The following is a 21,975-nucleotide window of genomic DNA, read 5'->3' on the forward strand; positions in this document are numbered from 1 at the left end:
CCGAGATTCTGGTTGCCTATAAGGCCCGTCGCTCACAACGCGCGCTGTCTGACGCCGTCCGATTGGCTCTTGCAGCGGCATATCCCCTCCCCTCCCTTTCGCCGCCCTCTGAAGGGCTCAGTCAGCGTAGAAGCCGACACCGCCCCCCCGCCTCGAGCGCCCACTGGCGCGCGGCGCTGCCCGTCAATGAGTGTAACCCGGCCGTGAGCGGCCCGCCCCGCCGCCCCCAGCGAGCGCGCGATTGGCCCCACACGCTGTCACTCACGTCACCTGCGGCCCCGCCGGTGACGACGCCCGTGCGGCCACGTGGCCTCTGTCAGCGCGTGGTGTGCGGGCCGGGCGCGGGCCGGGCGCGGACCGGGCGCGGTTTTCCCTCCGGAAGGAAGAGCCGAGAGGACGCAGGGTCAAAGCATGGTTTATTCAAATGCCAATTATCTTCATCCTGTAATTTCAGTGAGAGCTATCGCTGATGGGTGGGTGGTTGGACTGGATGATCTTGTAGATCTTTTCCAACCTCGGTGTTTCTGTGATTCTGCGATTTTGCAATCCACCGACACGCCGCGGGGCCGCACGGCCTGCAGGCCAAGAGCTGGGCCGGGATCAGAGCGAGGCTGCCCACAGCTGGGGCACGGGGCTCAGCACGGAGCGGAGCGAGCGCAGGTTTGGGGCCTGCTGCAACGCAGAGGCAATAAGTACCTGCCAGCGGGCCTCGTGTCGGTGCTGAGCAGGAGGTGAGCAGCAGGTCTGGTCCAGGCTGCTCTGCCTTGTCCCGGCCGCAGCCCTAATTCACGGAGATGTTGATCTCTCGTCCCTGGTGATGCATCAGCTCAGACTGGAGGAGAAGCAAGGGGGTGATGCGGTTTGCAGCGCTCCCAGTCACCCTCCGGCAGCCGTGCCCACAGGATCCAGCTCCTGTAGCTGCTCGACTAGCCGCCGCGGCACAGGGTGTGCTGAGCCCATGGCCCAGCGTGCCAGCTCTGCTGCTGTCCCCACTCCCCCGGCCACTCCCTAGATGAAAGCACCGCAGCTCTGGTGCCATTTCATCTGGATTTGGCATCTTGTGCTGGAGCTGTTGGCTGTTCCTGCATCTCCAGGCTGCTGCCTGAGCTGCGTGCCCTGGCCAGGTGCAGCCCCTGCACCGCAGATTCCTCAGGGGTGGCTGCAAAAGAGCACAGCTCCCAGGATATCACCCACCTCGTCATCAGTGTTGCTTTCCTGCTCCTCCTGCTTCCTGTGTGGTTTCCCCTCTGCCTCCTTCCTGGCTGCTGCAGGCATAATGTTATCCAGCCAGCTCAGGTCATGCAGGGAGAAGACGAACTCAAGTGCCTTCCGGATCCCCACCAGGGCCAGCAGCTGGGGCCAAGGCAGAGCATAAGTCAGCATGGGCCAGGAGACTGCAGGTCAGTGGGTTTTAACCAGCCTGGTTACAAGAGACATCCTACCATCACTGGGAAAACAATGGCAGCCGCAGTGGACTTGATGACCCAGAGAATGGCCAGGCACAGCAGCTGGATGAAGGTGAAGAGGTGCACCCGGCGCAGTGGCACATGGCGGAGGTAGAGGTGATCTGGCTGGTGTTTTGCAGGCATCAGAAGCAGCCGCACTCGGTCCGTAAACTGCAGGGAGAGGATAGCAGGCTTGTCAAACACAGCACAGAGAAAGGATGCTTACACACTTGCAGTCAGCTGTCACCCACCTCCCTGCTGTGACCACCCCATCGCCTAGCACAGAGGGGTGCCAGTGATTGCCCCCTAGGCAGGCCAAGCCCTCTGCCCTGACACTCCATGCTGTCGCCAGGGCTGCTCATGGGATCTGTTGCAGGGGAGCTGATCTGAACAGTGCTACAGAACCTGGGGCTATGGCCTCTGGCTATGACTGGACAAACTCTTTCCAGGCAGATGCTTAGGAAAAAAAAAAAAAAAGAAAAAAGAGGTAGATATTTCTGGAGCCTGGATTGTCCCTGCCCAAGGTTTAGCAGGAGAGGGCAGAGTCAGCAAATCAGAGAGCTGCATGCCTGCAGCTGTGGAGAGTTGCTCTGGGCCACCCATTGGTCCCCTTCCTTCACTCAGACTACCTGATCCACCAGTGCAGGAGTAATTCATGCTCCCCAGCAACCCAGACACCACTCCTTCCCTCTGCCCAATCTTAGGTCCAAATTCAAGGCATTGAGCTGTACTGCACAGAGTGAGCTGGTATTGAGCAAAGTGCTTCCTCCCTAAGACCCACGAGTATCCCAATACAATCCAGATGCATGCTCTGTGCAGTCCCACTCACCTGGATGCTGTTCAGAGCTGCCACTCCCATGTGCAGAAAGACCCCATAAAGCACCGGCATTGGGATATACTGCAAAACACCAGGGTGAGGCTTCAGCAGGGAATTTGCACTATCTAAGCTATGCCTCCTGTAAGACCAATCCATATATACAGATGCAGTGTTTGTTTTCTTCTCTTTGAACAGCACAATTTCATTTCATGTTTTTTTGCTTATCTTATGGCTCCAAGGGCATTACAACTGGATGTGTTCCTGTCTATGATAGGAACTGATGCAAGGACATCACCGTCTTCAAAGAGGGGACACAAGTTCTGAGATGCTTGCCCCACTTTCTAGCTGGGAGTAACCCAGGCTAGAGATAAGGCACCAAGGCACTTGGAAATGGGTCATACAGCGTTGGATTTATAAATAGTGGGGTGTCTGATAAAGCAAATGCTTTGCCCTGGGATGAGAGACTGAAAGGCCATGACCTAGCTACAGACAGCAGGCAGCTCTGTGAAACAGCACACCAAACTGTCCCCTAGCTGGCATGGTATGGAGCTGCAGGCCAGATGGAAGGTAGTAGAATTCCAACCAAGGTTGGAAAAGGTCTCCAACATCATCCAGTCCAACCATCCACCTATCACCAGTATTTCACACTAAACCACATCCCTCAGTACAACATCTAAACACTTCTTGAACTCCTCCAGAGACAGAGAGTCCTCCCACTCAGACAGCTGTAGAGAGCCATAAAGTCATCCCTGAGCCTCCTCTTCTCCAGGATGAGCAACCCCCATTCCCTTAGCCTCTCCTCATAAGGCCTGTGCTCCAGACCCCTCACCAGCTTTGTTGCCCTTCTCTGGACACGCTCCAGGGCCTCCATGTCTTTCTTGTAGGGAGGGACCCAAAACTGGACACAGTACTCAAGGTGCAGCCTCACCAGAGCTGAGTACAGAGGGATGATCACTCCCTGCTCCTGCTGGCTGCACTATTTCTGACACAAGCCAGGATGCCATTGGCCTCCTTGGCCACCCAGGCACACTGCTCGCTCGTGTTCAGCTGAGCATCAATCAACACTCCCAGGTCCGCTTCTTCCACACAGTCTTCCAGCCGCTGCGCTCCAAGCCTATGGCATTGCCTGGGGTTATTGTGGCCAAGTGCAGGACCGGCCCTTGGTCTTGTTCGACTTCATCCCACTGGCCTGCGCCCAGCAATCAGCCTGTCCAGATCCCTCTGTGGGACCTTCCTACCTCTCCCCAGGCAGACCAACACCTCCTGCCATCTCAGTATCATCTGCAAACTTACTGAAGGTGCACTCCATGCCCTCATCTAGGCCATCAGTGAAGATACTGAACAGGACAGCCCCGGTACTGATCCCTGGGGAGCACCACTTGTGACAGTCGCCCAGCTGGATTCAGCTCCATTCACCACCACTCTCTGGGCCCGGCCCTCCAGCCAGTTCCTTACCCAGGAAAGAGTGTAACTGTCCAAGCCATGGGCTGCCAGCTTATACAGGAGAATACTGCGGGAGACAGTGTCGAAGGCTTTCTTGAGATCTAGGTAGACTATGTCAGCAGGTTGGCCTAGCTCCTGTCTAGCCAGTGAGATCAGCTGAATCAACTCTGGTGATCAATGGGGTGACATGTCACAGCCAGATTGCCGTCGCATCCAGGTCCTGCCACCTCTGGGCTGCTTTCTAGTCTAACCCCTCTTTCACAAGCACATTTCCCCATATCCAGCCAGATTCCTGCCATCCAGTTGCTCAGCATGTTCTGTTTTTCCTCCCAGGCCTTGTGAGGCAGGGGACATCACCTTCTGCTGCCATTGAAGTGGGTGAGAAATGCCTAGGATTTGGCCAGCTTCCCTTGCATAAAGACAACCACTTGAGATTCATCACCTGCCCAAGCTGGGAGGCAGCTGCTGGTCCTGGGGCTAACAAAATGTTTGCACAGCCCCATCGACCAAGCTCCAAGCTGAAGCCTCACAGGCAGCCTCCCACTGTAACGGGAGGAGCAAGAAGTTTTGGTCTTTTGTTTCTCTGCCATCCTCAGGTCTGGGGACAGAGATGATGCTAGAGAAGGGACCCGACTTTCAAGTGACCCAGGTATGGCAAGAAGTACACCAGGAGCTCTGCCACTCTCACTGCAGTGCCGAGTAAGTGCTGGCACTGCTCTGGTGATGGGACAGAAGGTTGCAGGGGACAGAACTGGCTCCTCAGGGAAAACTGTGAGCCAGCTGCTGGGGCCGCCTTGCAGAAATTGAGCCAATCCTTCTGGCCTTTGTCAGACCCCTTCCCACACAGTGCAGTGCTCCTTCTTAGGTGTGTCTCTCTGTGCTGCAGCTGGAGGAGCGGTGGGGTTAGGAACCACTCAGGTTGCAGTGCACCTTGCCCACTTCAGAAAGGAGGCAAAGACACCCTGAGGCCAACACCAGCAGCCAATTTCCATACCTTGAGAATGGGTGCCATGAAGACAGAGACTCCCGTCAGGATGAAGACCACCAGGCCGGTCAACCTCTGCTCCCTGTGGGCAACAGTGCAGACATCTCAGGAGTGTTCAGGCTCTCCCAGGCACCCACAGCCCCCATCAGCCTGTGTGGGCAGCAGCCTGTCCCCTGGTGCCACTGCTGTGGGCAGGAGAGGTGCAGGAGTCCCCTAGAGTAGAGGCTCCAGGCCAGATGAGGTGCAGCTCACTGTGTGGCAGAGCTCAGGCCATACCTGATGCCCAGGAACTCGGGCTGCTCGCCTGGAGCTGAGGCAGTGCTCTCCTTCCTGAGGCTCTCCATGTGTGCCAGGGAGATGACAGTGGCCGACACGTACCAGGGGAGGCCCATCACAGAGGTGACAATCATCAGCAGCGAGACGCAGAGAAAGTCCAGGTGAAAGCCTGCCCCTTTCTGCAAGGAGGGAAGCATGGCTGGGAATGAGCCCATGGCACGGCAGCACTGGGAGGCCCTCCCAGCGTGATGGGAACAGGACACTGTCGCAGAAGACAGCAGGGCCTGGCCTACCACTGACCATCAGGGTGGGTGGTGGATGTGGTAGGAAGCCAAGGATGAGCACATGGCAAGGCCAGGCAGTGGCATCTTGCCTGACTGTGCTGTGAGCATTGTCCCTCAGCCCTGCAGAGTCACATCTGTGCCCCACAGCTCACAGTGACAGGATGAGCCATATGTCCTGGGCAGATGTGTGGCGGGAGCCCTGCCAGGTCCTGCATGTATCTGAAAGCATTTGTAAGTATCATAAACCTTCAGATGGAGTCAGAAACACCCAAGGGCCAGCCTACAACCTGATATTTGCACTCTCTTGGTGATCAGCCACAATGCTGCCCAGCCCTGAAGATGTCCGCAGCCTACAGCTGGCTTGTCCCAGCAATGTCCTATGCCCTCTGTCCCCCACCAAGTCCTATCCACAGCCTCTCCTGCAGTGGGTGATGGAGGCATGGGGGGATGCCTGCAGAGGGAGAGACTCAGGGGCACCCCCAGATCTGGTGGGAGGGCTGACACCCCCAACACAGCAAGTCCCACACCCTCCTGCCTGGCAAGGGCTGCACCGCTACAGGAGCCAACACAGCAAGACATTGGCACTGCCAATGCCAGCTCTCCCCTGTCTGCTCAGCCTGGCCCAGGCAAGAGCTCACACACAGAGTAGAGCAGTGTTCCCCATCTGTAGCCTGCACCCTCCTGGCACCCCTACACCCCTGGGCTCTGCTCACCTGCAGTTTGTACTCCTTGCGGTTAAGAATGACAGCTGTGATCTGTTGGTCCATGAAAATGAGGATGGTGACAAGGATGGCAGGCACCACAGATGCCAGGCAGATCCACCAGGGGTTGGCTCCAAAGGGGAAGACGATCCAGCCCCTCATGGGATTTGTGGGCTGCAAAAGGCAGAAAGATCACGCTAGTCAATGTGTGCCTACAGGGCCTGCAGCATAGCAGAGCAAAGGGACCAGCCCATGGGCACGAAAGCTGGATCAAGATGGACGCCCTTGGATGCTCCTTCCTTGGGAGTGTGACTCACCCAGCAGCTTGTAGGACACCCACTGCAGCAGAGCTTACTCCTGGGCACCATGAGCTGGTGCTGAGAGCTGGGCACATCTAGAACAGCACATGCCTGCCTGGGTAAGCTACAGGGGCAGCATTTGAGCCGTGGGTGGAAGGGGGTCTATTGCAGAGCCCAAGCAGTAGCAGCACACATGGACTACAGCCCAGTTCATGGAAGAAGCAGAGCATGATCCTTTGCTCTGCCAATCCCTCTCCACACCCAGGGTGGGGAGCCCAAGTCCAGGCTTGAGCTCACAACTCCTGCTCCAGCATGAGCTGTAGCGTAAGGTTGTCCTGCATGAGCAGGACCAGGCTAGGCCGTTTACAGACCACAGGATTGTCTGTGGCCCAACCTCTTGTATGCAGTGGGGCAGTAACATAGGACTGAAGGGCTGCTGGGCAGTCATGCCAACAAGTCCACTGTGCGTTTCCACCCAGAGCACATCGATGGCAGACAGCAGCAGTGTGGGGCAGGTTCTGCAGAGGATGCAGGCCTGCTCACCAGCAAAGCTTGCGATGTCCAGCCAGAGTACACCAGCCTGGCAGCACAGTGGGATTCGGGGAAGGTGGGCTGGGGAGCCAGGCACAGCCAGGCTGTTTACGGGGAGAGGTGAGGAGGCAAGCTCCCAGAGGCACTGCAAAGCAAATCCTACAGAGCTGAGCATTGCCAGGCTTGCCATCTAAGCCTGAGTGAGCTTGGCACGTCAGTGCTTGCAGTGCTGGCCAGCCCTCCTCGCATTGCACTGGGTCTGGCTGGGCTGGGGGCAAGTAGGTCAGACACCAGCTCTTCCAGGAAGCCTGCTGTCTTCTCTCTTCTCCAAGACCTCCACGAGAGCTAGACAATGCCAGAGAAAGTTCACAAGCCAGGAAGATGAACTGGCAGCCTCCTGCCGGCAAGGGCGAGCCCTCACACACCCATGGTGCATGTGGGATGCGCCCAGGCTGGCCAAGAGCAGGCAAGTTCAAGCAAAGGCTCCGTTTTCCTACATATCCTCCTTCCTCCAGGCTGCGCTGGAGGCCTTATATAAGCCACAGCAGCCCCTGCCTTGACAGTTCAGCCCAGCCATGCAACCAATGTGAAGCTTGCTGCTGAGCCAGCTGCTCTTTGATAGGGCTCCTGGTTCCCTATCTGTTGGTTACCTTCAGCTCTCTGGGAACCAGGAGCTTGGGGGTCTCCAGACCAAGAGCAGCATCAATGGCACAGAAGATGAGGATGGCCAGGATGATGGAGAAGTCACTCACCAGCTTCCGAAACTGCAATGCCACAGATAGGGAGGTTTTCACCCGCACTGGCCGGGACCATTCCCAGGCAGCTGCGGCAGAGGGACCATCCGCAACAACCCCAGAAACACCCCAGGGTCAGCCCCAGTGAGGCGGCCGGGGGGCACTCACCCCCATGGGGAAGTAGCGGCTGCTCTTGAAGTGCTTGAGCGTGGTGCAGCAGAGGAAGGTGCCTCCAAAGAGGAGGAAGGACATGAGGGCAATGTCAGGCACATACGAGCAGCTGCTCCCCTGGAGGTGGCCTCCTCGGCCCAGGCACTGGGCCCGGCTCAGTGCGGCCAAGGCTGCAGGAGGCTGTGGGGATGTGGGAAGGGTGAAGGTGGGGAAATAAGCCAGGGATGTGGCACTGGAGCCAAAGGGCCAGTGAGGACAGCCTGGTGCTCTGTGTCCCCTCCCAGAAGGGTCTGTACCTGTTGCAGGGTTGTAGTTGGAGGAGACAGTGTGTTGTTGCCTGCTGTGACGTGTCCTGCAAGGCAATGGAGGGAGTCAGTGCCCCAGGAGCCATGGGGCTGCAGAGCTGGGCACCAAGCAGCCCGTACCCTGTCCCCAGAATATTCCCAGGAGTTCTGAGCTGGCTTGGCTACCCATGTGGGACCATTGGGGCCATGTGGGACTCCTGAGGCATGAGAATGACACCAGGCAGCAGGAGAGTGCGGCCTGCAGCTGGATACTCTGGGCAAGCACCAGGCCAGGGCTGATGCCTGGGAGCACCAGAGTCAAGGTTTCCAGGGTGCATCCCTAGCCCAGCCCCTCGCAGACTTTTGCAAGTCTTCCTCACATCCTTCACAGTTCTTCACTTGTTGGAGACTTGTTGTCTCCTTATTGTTGTGCTAAAATAGTCCTTCAGCAATTCCTACTGTCCATTAACAGCTGTCCTGAAGTTGGCCAAACTGCAGTCCTTCAAGGTGAAATTTTCCAGCCTGAAGTTGTGCCTCTGGGGTCATAAAGGCTTGGAAAGGGCTTGGCTGAAGCATCAGCACACTAACAGTCAACAGCAGAACCAAGCTCTACCTAGCACTGGTGCTTCAGGTGCACAGTGCCATGGCTCCACTGCCACAGTGGTCCTGCAGACATGGTGATCGCCATGGAAGCAGAGACACATCTTGTTCAGACTCCATGAAACACCCTCTGAATTACAGACCAGATTACAGACTACGGAGAAAGTGTGTTGAGGTGCTGAATGGTCTGCTGGACTCCCCAGTGCCCCACATCCTCTGGCCCCACACTGCAGGAGCTGAACTGCAACTCACCCCACTCCCAGAACTGTCAAGGCTCCAGAAGCACAGCCCCAGGCTGCTGCAGGTCTCTGTCCCTGCCTGAGCCAGGGGGCAGAGGGAAACAGGCAGTGCCACTCCCAAAAAAGGGATAAGCCTTTGGAAGCAGCCTGACCTAGGGTCACAGGCAGGGGACACAGTACACCTGGGGACACGAGCGACAGGCTAGATGCCTGCAACAGGCACTGGGAGTTGGGCTGTGCTCGTCAGGGTGCTCCATCCCAGGTGGGGATGCCTGGGGATGCCATGCAGATGGTGCTCTTGTCCTGACACCAACCCTGCAGCATAAAGAGGCTCAGCAGGAGTCCCTGGTGTGGGGCAGATAGTGGCAGGAAGGTAGTTCTTGTATCCCACTGGGAAAGGTCTGTCTCCAATTGGTACAAGGGCAGGACGAGGTGACATTTCCATGCAACTTACTGCTTACCCTTATGCCTACACCTAAGCAAGGTGTGAGGATGCCCAAAGCCAAGGGAGCACCAGGTGCCAATATGGATGGGCAGGTAAGGGTAGGATTGGAACAGCCTCCTTCCTCTCGGCTGTGAGGCATTCTTGAACTAGACATCCCTCATCATTCTCAGGGACTGTGGTGCTCCTTGGGGCCACAGTTAGCTCCTGTGGTTCCTGGGACCATCACCTCCTGCCATGCCCACATCCTTCATCTTCCCTGTGCCACTCTGATAGAGGTGTGGAGACCAATGCACAGCAGGTAGCACTGAGGCCACCATGCTGGAGCTCTGTCCCTATGAAGGCACAGCCCTGTGTGCACAGCCCAGCACCCTGCCCGCCAGCATTGTGCAGGGACTTGGCCCAGGGGCCATGCTGAGTGTGTGGGCAGGAGTTGTGACAGGCAGCTTGCATTCACCTGGGACAGATAAGTTGCAGGTGCAGCTGTACAAGGTCACATCATCAGCCCGGTAGTGCCAGTTGATGGGGAAGGCTTCCGCCAGGCTCAGCATCTTCTTTAGAGAGTCATAGATGAAGATCAAGCTGATGAGGGCACAGAAGCCTTCCTCAGTGAAGCGGGTGAAGTACTGCACCAGGTGACTCGCTTCAGTGGCCACCAAAACCAAGCCGAAGAAGGCCACCCAGAGCCCAATCCAAAGGCGAAACTCCAGGTAGTCCAGACCATAGTCCCTAGTGGGGAGAGTGGCCCAGACTCTTACTGTGGCACTCAGCCATGTGAAGGCAGCCTGTGCCCAGCCCACGGATGGTGCAGCTGAGGCTGCCACCTGCGGAGATGCCCTCATTCAGTTCTATGCCCTCATTCAGTTCTTACTCGCTGAAGGAGAAAAGGAGACGCTCAAAGACCAGAACTGGGCCGGTGCTGCTCAGGATGGTCAGCGGCTGGCCAGAGAAGAGGCAGAAGATGGAGCCAGCGAAGGCAGTGCCCAGGAAGCTCTCCAGTACACCCTGCAGTGCAGAGGGATGGGATGCAGCTGAGCAGTGGGGCCAGGGGGTCAGTGCTCAGGTGCTGTCTGCCTGATGAAGCCAGCAGAAAGACAGGTACCAGGGTGACAGCCCCACAGGCAGGAAGGAGGGGACAAAGGGCATGTGGGCTTGCCACTGGCTACAGGTGTGAGGTGATTCTGCTCGGGGAGAACCTGTGCACCCTTGCTCTCCTCCAAGCACTCAGAGACTCAGAGCTGTAGCCACAGCAAGATGAACTAGGCAGCCTGGGGCTGCAGCTGCAGGGCCTGTCACCCTGACTACAGGTGACATCACCCCAATCACAAGTGATGTCAGTATGTTGAACTGAAGGAGGGAGGAAGGAGTCTGAGAGGTGCTGAGAGGCCAGCCACTGCTCCAGGAGTCACCCCAGCACTTCACGTTTGAGCTGTCACCAAAGCCAGCCCAGTGGTGAGCACAGGTCCTGAGGTGGCTCAGCTGAAGAAGTGGGGCTACACCAGGGGCCACAGCTTCCCAAAGCCTGCTGAAGGGAATGCTTGGCACCCCAGCACACAGCCAGCCATGCCTGTGCCTGCAGGTCATGCTCAGAGCAGCCTCCTTCCTTCAGACCCCTGTAGAACAGATTGCAGGGTCCTGCCTGGGCACCAGGACTCTGGGCTGCAGGGATGGATTTGAGCATTACACTTGCTCAGGCCCAGCCAGTGCTCTGGGACTGCCAATGGAGAGCAGTGCTGCAGGAGGCCCTGCAGCCTCGGTGAGCAGTGCATGAGCAGGGAGTTCCATGTGGCACTCCCCAGGCAGCCCTGCCCTGAGGATTGCAGGCAAACCCCACATAGCCCACTGTTTTGCATCACAGCCCACACCCAACTTGGCACCCCAAGGCACACTGACCTGCATGTTGGCTGTTGCGTCCCCCAGCATGCCCCCAAAGGTGATGGCATTGGTGACCGTTGCCAGGTAGATGTAGAGAACTGCTGAGAGGCACTGGATGTGCATGGCATCAGAGAAATCACTGCGATACCAGTATGCCTTCCTTCGGATGTCTTGGATCAGCCCCCCAAAGAGTCTGCAGCAGCCCAGACAGGAGAAAAGGCAGCAGAGATCTGAGCACCCTCCAGCTGGCTATGGCCATCACCAGAGAGCAGAGTCCTCTCTTGGAATCATTGGCTGGTGCTGGTTGGAGGAGGATGTGGCCCTGGCAGCAGCGATCTGCCCAGCGAAGCCAGGATTGATGTAGCGGGCAAGGCCTTACCCTGCTCCCATCTGCACGCACTGACCTTCCTGTCCTCTCCAGCTCCTCACTGGTATGCAGGTGGGCCAGGCTAGGCCTGTCCTTGGCAGCAGTTGTGTTCCCATTGCAGTGAGATTTCCACTCCCGCAGGTGCATGGAGATCCTGAGGCAGAGCCAGGGAGACTGAGCAGGTGGTCTACAGACCAGAGCCCTCAGGACATCGATGCATCAAGAAGATGCTATCAAGGACAGGGAGGATGGAGAGGGAACAGGGCTGGAGGCACCTTCTGTATTCCCTGGCAATGAGGTGGGGTAGGATGAGGACAAGATGTCTCCACCAGCTGGCAGGTCAGCCCCTGAACCAACCCTATACAGACTAGTAATGAAAGAAAGCTGGGCAAAGCAGGAGGTGTCCTGCTGGAAGGTGCTGAGGCCTCGTGTTCCCAGCAGCTCTTGCTTGAACATTGCATGGGATGGTTTTGCCACTCCCTCACTAGCAAGAGCCAAGTGGGACTGCAGATCTAACAGCCCCAGGACCATAGCTGTGGTCTGCATCAGCTGGAGCTGCAAAGAGGCTTGGCCAGGAATACTTCACTGACAAAGGCTGGCTCCTAGGATAGCTTTACCCCCATTGAGATCTAGATTTCCTAAAGGTGCCTTCCAACCCAAACCATTCTATGATTCTATGATTTCAGCATCACAGGCTTGCAGCAGAGGTCTCCAACTGGGACCACAGGAGCCAACAAAGGCTGTGGGTGCCCTCCCCCCAGGATACCTCTTGTTTGGGGACGACAGGCAGCGTGGTGGAGGAATTCGGTCACTGGGGTCCCATTTTCCAGGAGGAAGCACAGTCAGTTCATCCAGAAACTCATCGATCCCTGCAATGAGGTCTTCTTGGTGCTTAGCCTGCCAGGCAATCCTTTGGAAGAGCTGTGGTGAGATGCAGTGGATTAGCCACCAACTCCTGCATTCAGCTAATCAGAGCCTTTCTCCCAGTATGTAGACACCACCGAGGAAGGCACCCATCCAGTCAGTTGCAATGGATGTGCTCAGACCTTATAACCACCCAAATCCTTTGTTTTCTTATCCTGGGCCAGGAAAGCTGCCAGCCCACCTTGTCCTTGGCCACCTCTGCTGCAGCCTGCAGAGAAGAGGAGCCTTGGCATCCTCAGCCATTCTGCTGCTGTGTGCTCAGGACAGCTGCTGTGTTAGGCTCACCTCATCTGTCAGCAATGTGGCCATAGCCCTTCCAATCTCATGGTAGGCTTTCGCTTTGGCTTGAGGGCCCAGCAGAATGAAAAGAAACCTGCAGACAAGACAGCAACCCATGAACATTGCAGTACCAGCAGCTTCTCTAAGGGAGCTCCTTTTGAGGGCAGGCAGTGTGCTGCCAGGTGCTCTGCAGGCAGTCTGCTAAGCATATGGGGAGTGAGTGGGTTCATCTGCACAAATTGGCTAATGGTGGTGACTGTGTTGGAAAAGTGTTCTATAGCTGAGACTCTATCAAGCTGTGTTATTGTGCTCTTTGAATCTGCTGTAGTTTCAATGGAAAAAAATAGGAGGCATCACTTTTGTAACGACCTATGTACGTGCGTCAGGACTATGGGAAAACTAGAGAGTTAATATCCAAGAGATGGATCTGAATGGGAGATAGCCCCAACACGCTGGCTGTACCTCGGAAGGGAGGCAAAGGGGAATGGCGCTCAGGGTACGGAGGGCAGGGACGAGCTCTCCTTCCATCCCGTTCCAACCCAGAGAGGAAAAAGGGCCATTCGGAAAACACATGAAGAACAGTTGCTGTCAGCTAAATAATGGCACTCAGCAAGACTCCGCGTGGGTCTGTCTCGACCCCAAAGCCATACATTTCCCTTTAAGGAGAGCGCAGGAAGCGAATGCTCAGTTCCCTGCGTGCTCACCACGGGCGCTCTGGCCTGAGTGACCAGGAGGTGGCAATGTCCATCCTCATCCCTACCCCTCCTCAGGGTGCTTCCTAAAGGAAGTCCTCACTTCAGAGAGTCACACTGACATTTTCTTGTTACAGCTTCAAATGATACCATACAAAAACATCTGCTGTCCCTGTTCCTCACACTCTCTGCTCACACTGCCCCGGACAAAAGCTCTAGAAAGCACCCCCACAGGGCAGCTAGGCAAGAGAGAGCGAGAGTCCTAGAAATCTGCATCTCTTTCCAGCCTTGATCACTGATGCTCCCAAGGAGTAAGTGGAAAGCATTCAGAGGCCCATAGGGAGGAGGATGAATGCAGAGCCCATATAGGGGTAGCACTGGGTCTGTGCCCCAAGGCTGCCTGACAGCGCTGACACTGCTCTTGGCGTATCCCCACTGCAATGTTGAGTGCCCCTGAGGTGCTGCAGGATGCAGGAGGGGAGGCAGTGAGTAGAGGTTCTGGGACTGTATGCGGGCTCTGTACTTGGCTTTAGGTGTTTTCTCCATTGCTTTTACCAGGTAAGGTCTTTCTACTGGTGCTGGGCCCCCACGGCTGTTCTGTGCACCAAGGCACAGAGCTTAAGGGATGCAGGAGGCAGGGGGGACACTGGCAGCAGAAAGGGCTACAAGGCCACTGTGTGCTGCAGTTACCTGCTGGGGAGGGCAACTTCAGCCAGTGAGCCAAGCGTCACAGCCTCTCTTAAGCGAAGGAAGACGGGAAATGGCTTCTTCAGGAAGTCGACTTCCCCAACCATAACGCTGGCTACTTCGGCCCCTGGCAGAAGCTTCTTCTTAAATTGGTTTCTCAGCTGAAAGGACATGGAAAGTCAGGTCCATGTGGGAAAGCCAACTGAGACCAAACTTCAGATTCCAACCTCACCACCTACACCATGGTCCCCCTCATCCTCCCTTCCAGGCCACCTCCCTCTGAGCCCTCTCTCCTGGGGGCTCTCTGCCTCCCCCAGCGAGAACACATCACAGAGGCTGTGACCTGCAGTGACAGACACAGGTCCTGACCCGTAAAACCTTTCTGTGCCATTTGTGGACAGAGCTTTTCAGCTCATTTAGGGTCTGAGACCAAGAAACTGATGCATTTCTTGGAAAAATTGTTTCTCCCATGGAGACCATTGATCCATCTGCCCAGCCCTTCCCACGCTACCTGCTCCTTGAGAGGCGTTTCTGAGAACTGGGTTCTGGGCTCAGGGCAGGATTTGGCCTTCTCTGCAAAAAAACAGAACAAGCAGCAAAATGTATGCACAAGCAAAAGGTCAGCATGGTACATGTCTCAAGGGCGGCAGCAGCAGCATGCCAGCCCCTGCTGTGTTGCCAGGTGTACCTCTGCAGGGAGCAAGGCTGAGCTCTGTGAGCACACGCAGCGGGGCTGTGGTGGTTCGGTGCAGTGGCTGGCAAAGCAGCAAAGCTGCCAGGCAGTCCTGCAGCTCCGGATCCCATACATCAGGCTGTGCAGAGAGTGCTTTTTCTGCAACACAAGGTAGTGCTGAGCCCCAGCTCTGCCCAACAATGGGGCTCTTCTGGGGAAAGCCCTCTTTGCTGGTGGATCCAGGAACCCTCTGTCACTGGTTTGTCTAGAGATCTCCTGGTGGGCTGGCTCCTGTTCCGGGAGCATCCCATCCCATTTCTCTGCATTACCCACATACCGATTATTTCCTTGAAACTGTGGGCATCCAGATCCAGCAGCACTGTCCCCTCCTGCAGACACATCCTCAGCTCAAAGAGGCTGTGCAGGTAGAGTACTGGGACATGAGGTGTGCTCCAGCGCTCCCCTCCGTCTTCCACCTTCTCCTCAAATTTAATCCACCTGCCAAGAAAGAAGCACAGTCAGGAGCAGGGAATGTTGCTCTGGTGTCCTGTGCTGAGCAGCAGGAACACAGATCCCTAAGTTTGGCTTGGGCACAGGGCCCTGCTGCTCCACACCTTGCTCTGTTCCCCTGGCCGGAGGGATTCCACCCAGCCCCAGGGCCAGCAGTGCGTACTGGCAGTCAGAAGAAAAGTGTTTGGAGCAGTTTGTCGTGGTCAGGCCGTGCCAAATCCTTGCAGAGCAGCACACACAGAGCTTCACTTTGTCCACTGGCATGCAGCACAGGGCAAACGTTCCCAGCACAGGGCAGTGCTCGCCACCCCTCGGAGCAGAGCCTGCTGCCAGGCCTCAGGGCATTGCCTGGGGCACAGCTGCACGGGGAGGTGCTGGGAGAGCCCCAGCATTCAGGCACATGGCTCCAGACCTGCAGGGCTCTGTGGCAGAGCCGCTGCTGCATGGGAACTGCCAGCATGTACCTCCGTGTCTCCTTCAGGCATTGCTGTCAAGCTGCACAGGGACAGCATGGTGAGGTGGCATTTCCCAGACATGCTTCCACATGCCCCACACCAGAACTGGGATGGACCTGGCTCTGCTGTGCACCTGCCCAGGATCTCATTGCCCTCCCCATGCCCCACCTGCCCTACTGGCAGTCTGCTCTGCCCCTGGTTGCTTCTGACTCCTGCTGCCCTGAACATCTGAGCCATTTTCTGGCTCCTCTGCTCTGCTGCTCCACTGCTGCATTCCCACTGCAGCACAGATTCACACTGGGAGTGCTACCCCTGGCCAAGCCTTTTTTACAGGCCGCTCTTGCTTGCTCTGGAAAAGAAACCAAACTATCCCCCTGGGCTTCAAAGCACATGCACTGGGATCATGGCCATGTACCTCTCACACCTGCAGTGCCCCAGCTCTCTGAGGTGAGCGGTGCACCTCCTTTCCCACCAGTGGTTTGTGGGAAGGATGCATCCCCTGCCCTGAGGAAGAGCTGCCCAGCACCGCTGACTGCTCACACTGCACCCAGGCTTCACCTCTGACGCAAATGTCCTGCAGAGCACATCCTTCTGCCCAGCTTTTCCATGATGTCCTCTTTGCCCATTTCCCAGAGCACAGTGCTTTCAGTTCTGCCCAGCCAGACAGCAAAGCGCTCCCACAACTGGCTTGCTGCCAAGGACTTGAAGAGTCAGGGAATGCAGAAGCAGAACTAAGAGAATTACGTGAATGCTGTGAAAAGACAGTGTGGCCATTTGCACCCAGCCTGACACAATGCCCTCATAGGGGGCAGAAGATTTCACATGAAATGAGTCACTCAAAATCAGGAACAAGAGTTTCCTGGAAGGCGCAGTGCAGGCACTAGAGGCAGCAAAGCAAACCGAGCATTCTCACAGTGTAGGGCACTCCTGGGGCACCCCCCAAGCAGAGCACTTACAGGCTTCCCCCCGCGCTCCCACTTTGCCACCAGGCCGTGCCTGCTGCCCACTGCCTACCTAGCTGTCTCTCTCCACGCCAGGCCTGACGCAGCGCTGAACAGCTCATTGAGCTGGACGAACAGCGGTGGCCACTTTTGGTCCCCCATCTCTTCCTGCTGCAGGATGGCACTGATGCGCTCAGCTGCCGAGGAGATGCTCGGTGAGAAGATGCTGTGGCTGACTGCTGTGTGGAGAAGCTTGGAGCTGCGGGTTGCAGAGTCTCCCTGCCCAGGCTGCACAGCTGGAGCCGTGCCGGCCAGCCCAGGCACTTTGGCTCTCATTGTGCAGAGCAGCCAGGAGCCATATGCACCACTGGGTACTTGCTTTCTGCAGCTGCCAGTACTCGCAGCACCTCACTCATCACACCCTTATAAAAGTTGTGAGCAAGTTCAAACTGGCTGCAGACCAACAGCCAGGAGCCAAACCCCAAACAGTGTTATCAAAACACAGTGGCCAGCCCTGAAGACCTTGGTGTCAGTGGCTCCCGCTGCTCCAGCTGTCTATCTGGGCAAAAGACTGGGGAACCCAGCTTTGCCACCAGCTGCATCAAACCTGGGCTGACGGGTGGCACAGCCCATCACTACTCACCTGGCTCACTGCAAGAGACACGAGCATGATGCAGACAGCTGCTGCCATCACTCTGTGACTATGGTAGAGAGGATGAGGTGTGAGTCTCCCAGCTAAATGTCACACACAGCACTTGCACCTGCCCCTGAGGCCAATCACAACCTGCTCTTATGTTCTAGGAAGAAGCAGTGTGGCTCCGAACCCTCTCAAACCTCACAGGGCTTTCGAGAGCACATGAAAGGCCAAAAGCAGATCTCTGATGGCAGCATCAGTGCATGGGATGGGAAGTGCATGGCCCTGTGGCAGCAACGCTGAAGCAGGGGGATGTGGCACAGAATCCCCCCTTGCTGGCACTGGGCCATAGGGATGCATGACTGGGAGGAACATGTCATCACTGAGGGAATCTGGAGTAGGGTAGAAGGGGCTAACAGGAGACAGCCTACATCCCGGGACAGCAAGGAGCCTCTCTGACTGCCACCCCCAGCCCCACCAGCAGCTGGCAGCCAGAGTGACTCCAGCCAGAGTAGGGCTGAGAGCACCAAGGGATGCCCACACCAGCAGGCCAAATGGGATGGAGATAAGTGCGCCATGTTGCCACAACACATGGCCCTGCTTGCACAGACTGTATCGCCACCAGGTTTTGCTACCTTGACTCTTTGCAAACAAACAGCCTCATTGTATAGAGTGCAAATACCACAACATGCAGCACAAACACCCCAGCAAACACAGGCTGCTTGTACTGGAACCAGCCGGCTGGCCTTGCAGCAGCCACTGATGGGAGCAGGGTGGCACAGGGCCAGGCACCAGTGTGGCAGATGTCACGTTTCAGGGCAGCACGGGTGGCCACAAACTTTGGCTCTTGTGCCAAAGGGGAACACAGTGGGTTGAAGTGTGCTGAGATATGCCTTGCAGAAACTGCAGCTCAAGCTCAATGGGCTTGGAGCTGAGGGTGAGGCTGGGACATGGCTCTGGTCCCACAAAGCCTTGCGATGTGCCAGGCCCCCCATACTGAGCACGACAGGAGCTCTTCTCACATGTGGAGCTCAAGTGCTGTGGGCAGCGACTGAGGGAGCCAGGGCTGTTCAGTCTGGAGGAGGATGAGGGAAGACCTCATTGCTCTTTGCAGCTCCATGATAGGAGGTTGTAGCAAGGTACCAGCCTCTACTCCCAGGTAAAAGAGACAGGATGGGAGGTGATGGCCTCACATTGTGCCAAGGCATGTTCAGGTTGGGTGTTAGGAAACATTTGCTCTCTGAAGGAAGATAATGCATTGGCATGGGCTGCACAGGGAGGTGGTGGACTCACCGACCCTGGAGATGTTCCAGAATCATGTAGACATGGCATTGGGAACATGGGTAGTGGGCATGGCGGGGACAGGCTGACGGTTGGATTTGGTGGTCTCAGAGGCCTTTTCTAACCCTAATTCTATGATTCTATGTGCTATTCAGCCTTCCCTCTGCCCTCCCCAGGTTGCAGTGAAAGGTCAGCCCACTTCCCCATGAGGCATCCAGTCCCACCCTGACGAGAAGGGACCCCTCCCCATCAACCCTGCTTATCCTAAGGATACAACCAGAACTGCCCCACGCCCCTGCCCTGCTCTGTGACTGCATCCCACCGGAGCCAGCCCCCAACAACCAGCAGGTGCTGAATGATGCCACCCCACCAGGATCCTTCCTGCCACAGGCACGGAGAAGGGAGCAGCACACGATACTGCGGGGCCAAAGCTGGCACGGACCTCTCGGTATTCCTCGGCGCTCAAGCCGTGCCCCGTAGCTGACAGGAGAGTCGGGCAGAGGCGGCGAAGCTGAAGGCTGCGGTGGCCGCGAAAGACCGCAGGAGGGAGCCCGGGGGATCCGGCTGCCAGCGGGCTGCGCGGGGCGCTCCTGGGCACGGCAGGGGCTGGGCAGGGGTGGCCCGGAGGCAGCCGACCCCCGCTCAGCCAGGATCCCCGTGCAGCCGTCCTACCAGCCTGCGGTGCGCCGCGGCCCCGTCTGTGCACCCCCACTTTGCCCTTGGTTTAGTGCTGGCCCCTTTCTCCCGTTTCTCTGTCTGCCACGTCTCAGGGAGCTGAGCGCTGCTGAACTCAGTCACCCGAGTCGTCCAGAAGCCTTTGCCACCCCAGCTGCACTCTGCGTACAGCAGCGCCGTTTGCTCTGCGATAGCGGCGTTTTCCTAAGGAGTGTGCCGGGCCGCACAGCCGGGCGGTGTGCAGCTGCCAGCAGGGCTGGAGGGCCGCCTGGCTGGGGGGCTGCTGGCAGCAGTATGGGAGCAGGCTGGCACTGGGGAATGAGCACAGCGGAGGCTATGGAGCTGCTCCCAGCGCGGTGCCTGCCTCATTCGGACCTTCCCAGAGCAGCCCCAGGGAAGCGGAAGCATGGGAATGCACAAGTGGTTTTGCCTCCGGATTTGCTGTGTTCAGTATGGAGCTGCAAGGAACCAAAAGGAAACTGTAAACTTCTTTATCTTTCCCAGAGTGTTTACTCAATGTATTTGATGTATCTTTGAGCTTGGCCGCTGCTGTGGTTCCTCCGGAACAGCCAGTTTTTTTCAGCCATTTCCCTCTGTCTGCAAAAGGTCTTTTCACACATCAGATAGAGAAAAGAGCAGTTGAAGAGCAGTGCAGAGGGAAAAGTGTTTGCAAAGATGCTGGAACTAGCCCAGGGCCAGGAATAGCACCTGGGAGCACCCTAGTCCTGCCAGGCCCAGCAAGTGCCCCATTCAGCTGCGTGGGCCACCTGGAGCAAAAGCCACTTCCAGGGGCACAGCGGCACCTCTGCTGACCTCGGCCCTGCCTTTGCGCTCTGCCAGGTAATGCAAAGGCACCTCCTCCTGTTAGCCTCAGCTGCACAAGGTTGTCCTAGAGGATTTTGGTGACAGGGAACAGGCAGGGGAGAAAATTCCCTCCTGAGGCAGGGACATGACTGGGGAGGGAGGTGTGGGAGTGGCAGAGGTGCCGGCACTCAGCGGGTCAGCAAGGCAAGAGCTGCCGTGCAGTGACACACTCACCTCGCCTTTGCTGCCTCTGTGCCAAATTCTTAAAGTCTGGTGATGCCCAGAGGAGACGGAAGGAAAACCATCCAGCAAACAATTGCATAAGTCAGGTCTGAGCAAAGCAGAGGGTGTGAGCCAGGGGATTACCAAATTCCTTGGAGACAATAACAACAATCACAGGAATATTTAATCACACTGCTGCAGTGCTGTGCGGAACCGAAACTGGCATCAGGGCTTTGGGCCTGGGAATTTGAGCTACTACAAGAACAATGCAGGGCAGGTAGCCATGCCAAATGTGACCTGGAACAATGCCTACCACTGCACTTGTCCAGTGTTTGGCATCACCGGTGTTTTCTGGCCTGTCACCATGGATGAAAATAATGCCAAGCACAACACAACCCAAAGTGGTTCTCAGGGTGGTAGAGGACACAGACTGCTGGAGCAATGGGGCCAGTAGCCAGGGCAACCTGCTGACATGCCACATTCTTTAGGGAAGCCACAAGTCCACCTGGTTAATGGCCTCACCATCCAGGCACAGAGGTGGCTCCATGGAGTCACAGGGGGCTGAGGCTGGCGGGGACCTCTGGGTCCATCTGGCTCAGCCAGGCCCCAGCAGGGCCACCCAGAGCAGGGTGTTCAGCACCACATCCATTCAGCTTCAGAGATCTACCAGGAGGAGGCCCCACAGCATCTCCAGTTGCTGTGCCAGCACTCTGCCACCTGCACAGCACAGCAGTGCTGCCAGACAGTCAGAGGCAACACCTGTGTTGCACTGTGTGCTCTTTGCCTCCTATTCAGACACTGGGCACACTGAGAGGAGCCTGGCTCTGTCCTCTAATATGCCCTCCCTTCAATCATTTATGGGCACTGATAAGATCTCCCCTGAGCCTCCTCTAAGCTGAATGCTACAGCCCTCTCAGCCTGTCCCATAGGAGAAGTGCTCCAGTCCCTTCAGCCTCTCCGTGGCCGTTTGCATACTCTCCATTTATGTCCTCTGACAAAAAGGACTTCCACTACCTCTGCAGGCTGGCATGCAGAGCTGTCTCCCATTGACACTGAGTGGTAACAGGGAAGGAGTCACGCAGCTGAATCATAGAATCATGAAGGTTGGAATAGACCGCTAAGATCACTGACTTCAGCCATTGACCCCACCGTGCCCACTGACCACATCCCTCAGTGACACATCTCTGCGTTTCTGGAATTCCTCCAGGGATGGTGACTGCACCACCTCCCTGGGCAGCCTGTGCCAGTGCATCACCATGCTTTCTGCAAAAAAATGTTTCCAAATATCCAGCCTGAACGTTCCCTGATGCACCATGAGAACTTCACCTCTCCTATCGCTAGACCTCTAAAGGTTGCCAGCCTCAGTGTCAGAGCCAAGGAGCAGATTTCAGTTCCGTGCCGTTGTGTTCTGCTTCCAACACCTCGCGGGCGGTGCTTAGCGGAGCCCCGCTCCCCTCCAGACCGCTTTCCACGGTAGTGCTAGGCTCCAGAGAGCATCCTGCGGCTCCTCGCACCGCAGCAAACCCCGACGGAGGCGGCCCCGCGGAGCCCCGGGGAAGCCCTTCCCGGAGGAGGGGCGGCCCCCAGCCCCGCCCGGCCCCGCCCCACCGCCTTCTACCCGCGGCGGGGCCGCGCGGGTGAAGAGTCGCTGCGGAGCGGGGCTGAGCTGAGCTGAGCTGCTGCTGCCGGGATGCTGTGCCCGGCC

At 57.0% G+C, this 21,975-nt stretch overlaps 1 protein-coding gene across 2 annotated transcripts; it reads right to left on the bottom strand.

Annotated features, from left to right (window-relative positions):
• Nucleotides 1–448: 448 nt before the first annotated feature.
• On the bottom strand, nt 449–17,028 carry SLC4A9 (solute carrier family 4 member 9). Of its 2 annotated transcripts, XM_042836431.1 has the most exons (21): nt 16,728–17,028; nt 15,086–15,246; nt 14,764–14,907; nt 14,587–14,648; nt 14,079–14,236; nt 12,703–12,790; nt 12,260–12,414; nt 11,531–11,647; nt 11,145–11,319; nt 10,123–10,256; nt 9,709–9,980; nt 7,983–8,038; nt 7,684–7,866; nt 7,432–7,545; nt 5,964–6,125; nt 4,967–5,145; nt 4,700–4,772; nt 2,275–2,343; nt 1,443–1,616; nt 1,195–1,353; nt 449–832 (listed from the first exon to the last, which is right to left on the bottom strand). In XM_042836431.1, the coding sequence occupies exons 1-21, from the start codon at nt 16,988–16,990 to the stop codon at nt 782–784; spliced, it is 2,949 nt and encodes a 982-aa protein (XP_042692365.1). In that variant the 5' UTR covers nt 16,991–17,028; the 3' UTR covers nt 449–781. The 2 variants fall into 2 exon arrangements, with proteins under 2 accessions (XP_042692365.1, XP_042692366.1); XM_042836432.1 differs by lacking the exon at nt 7,684–7,866.
• Nucleotides 17,029–21,975: the final 4,947 nt, after the last annotated feature.

The sequence above is a fragment of the Centrocercus urophasianus genome, unplaced genomic scaffold (assembly GCF_019232065.1).
Source record: "Centrocercus urophasianus isolate 14NV4802_14NV808 unplaced genomic scaffold, USGS_Curo_1.0 seq_60, whole genome shotgun sequence".
Taxonomy (NCBI): domain Eukaryota; kingdom Metazoa; phylum Chordata; class Aves; order Galliformes; family Phasianidae; genus Centrocercus; species Centrocercus urophasianus.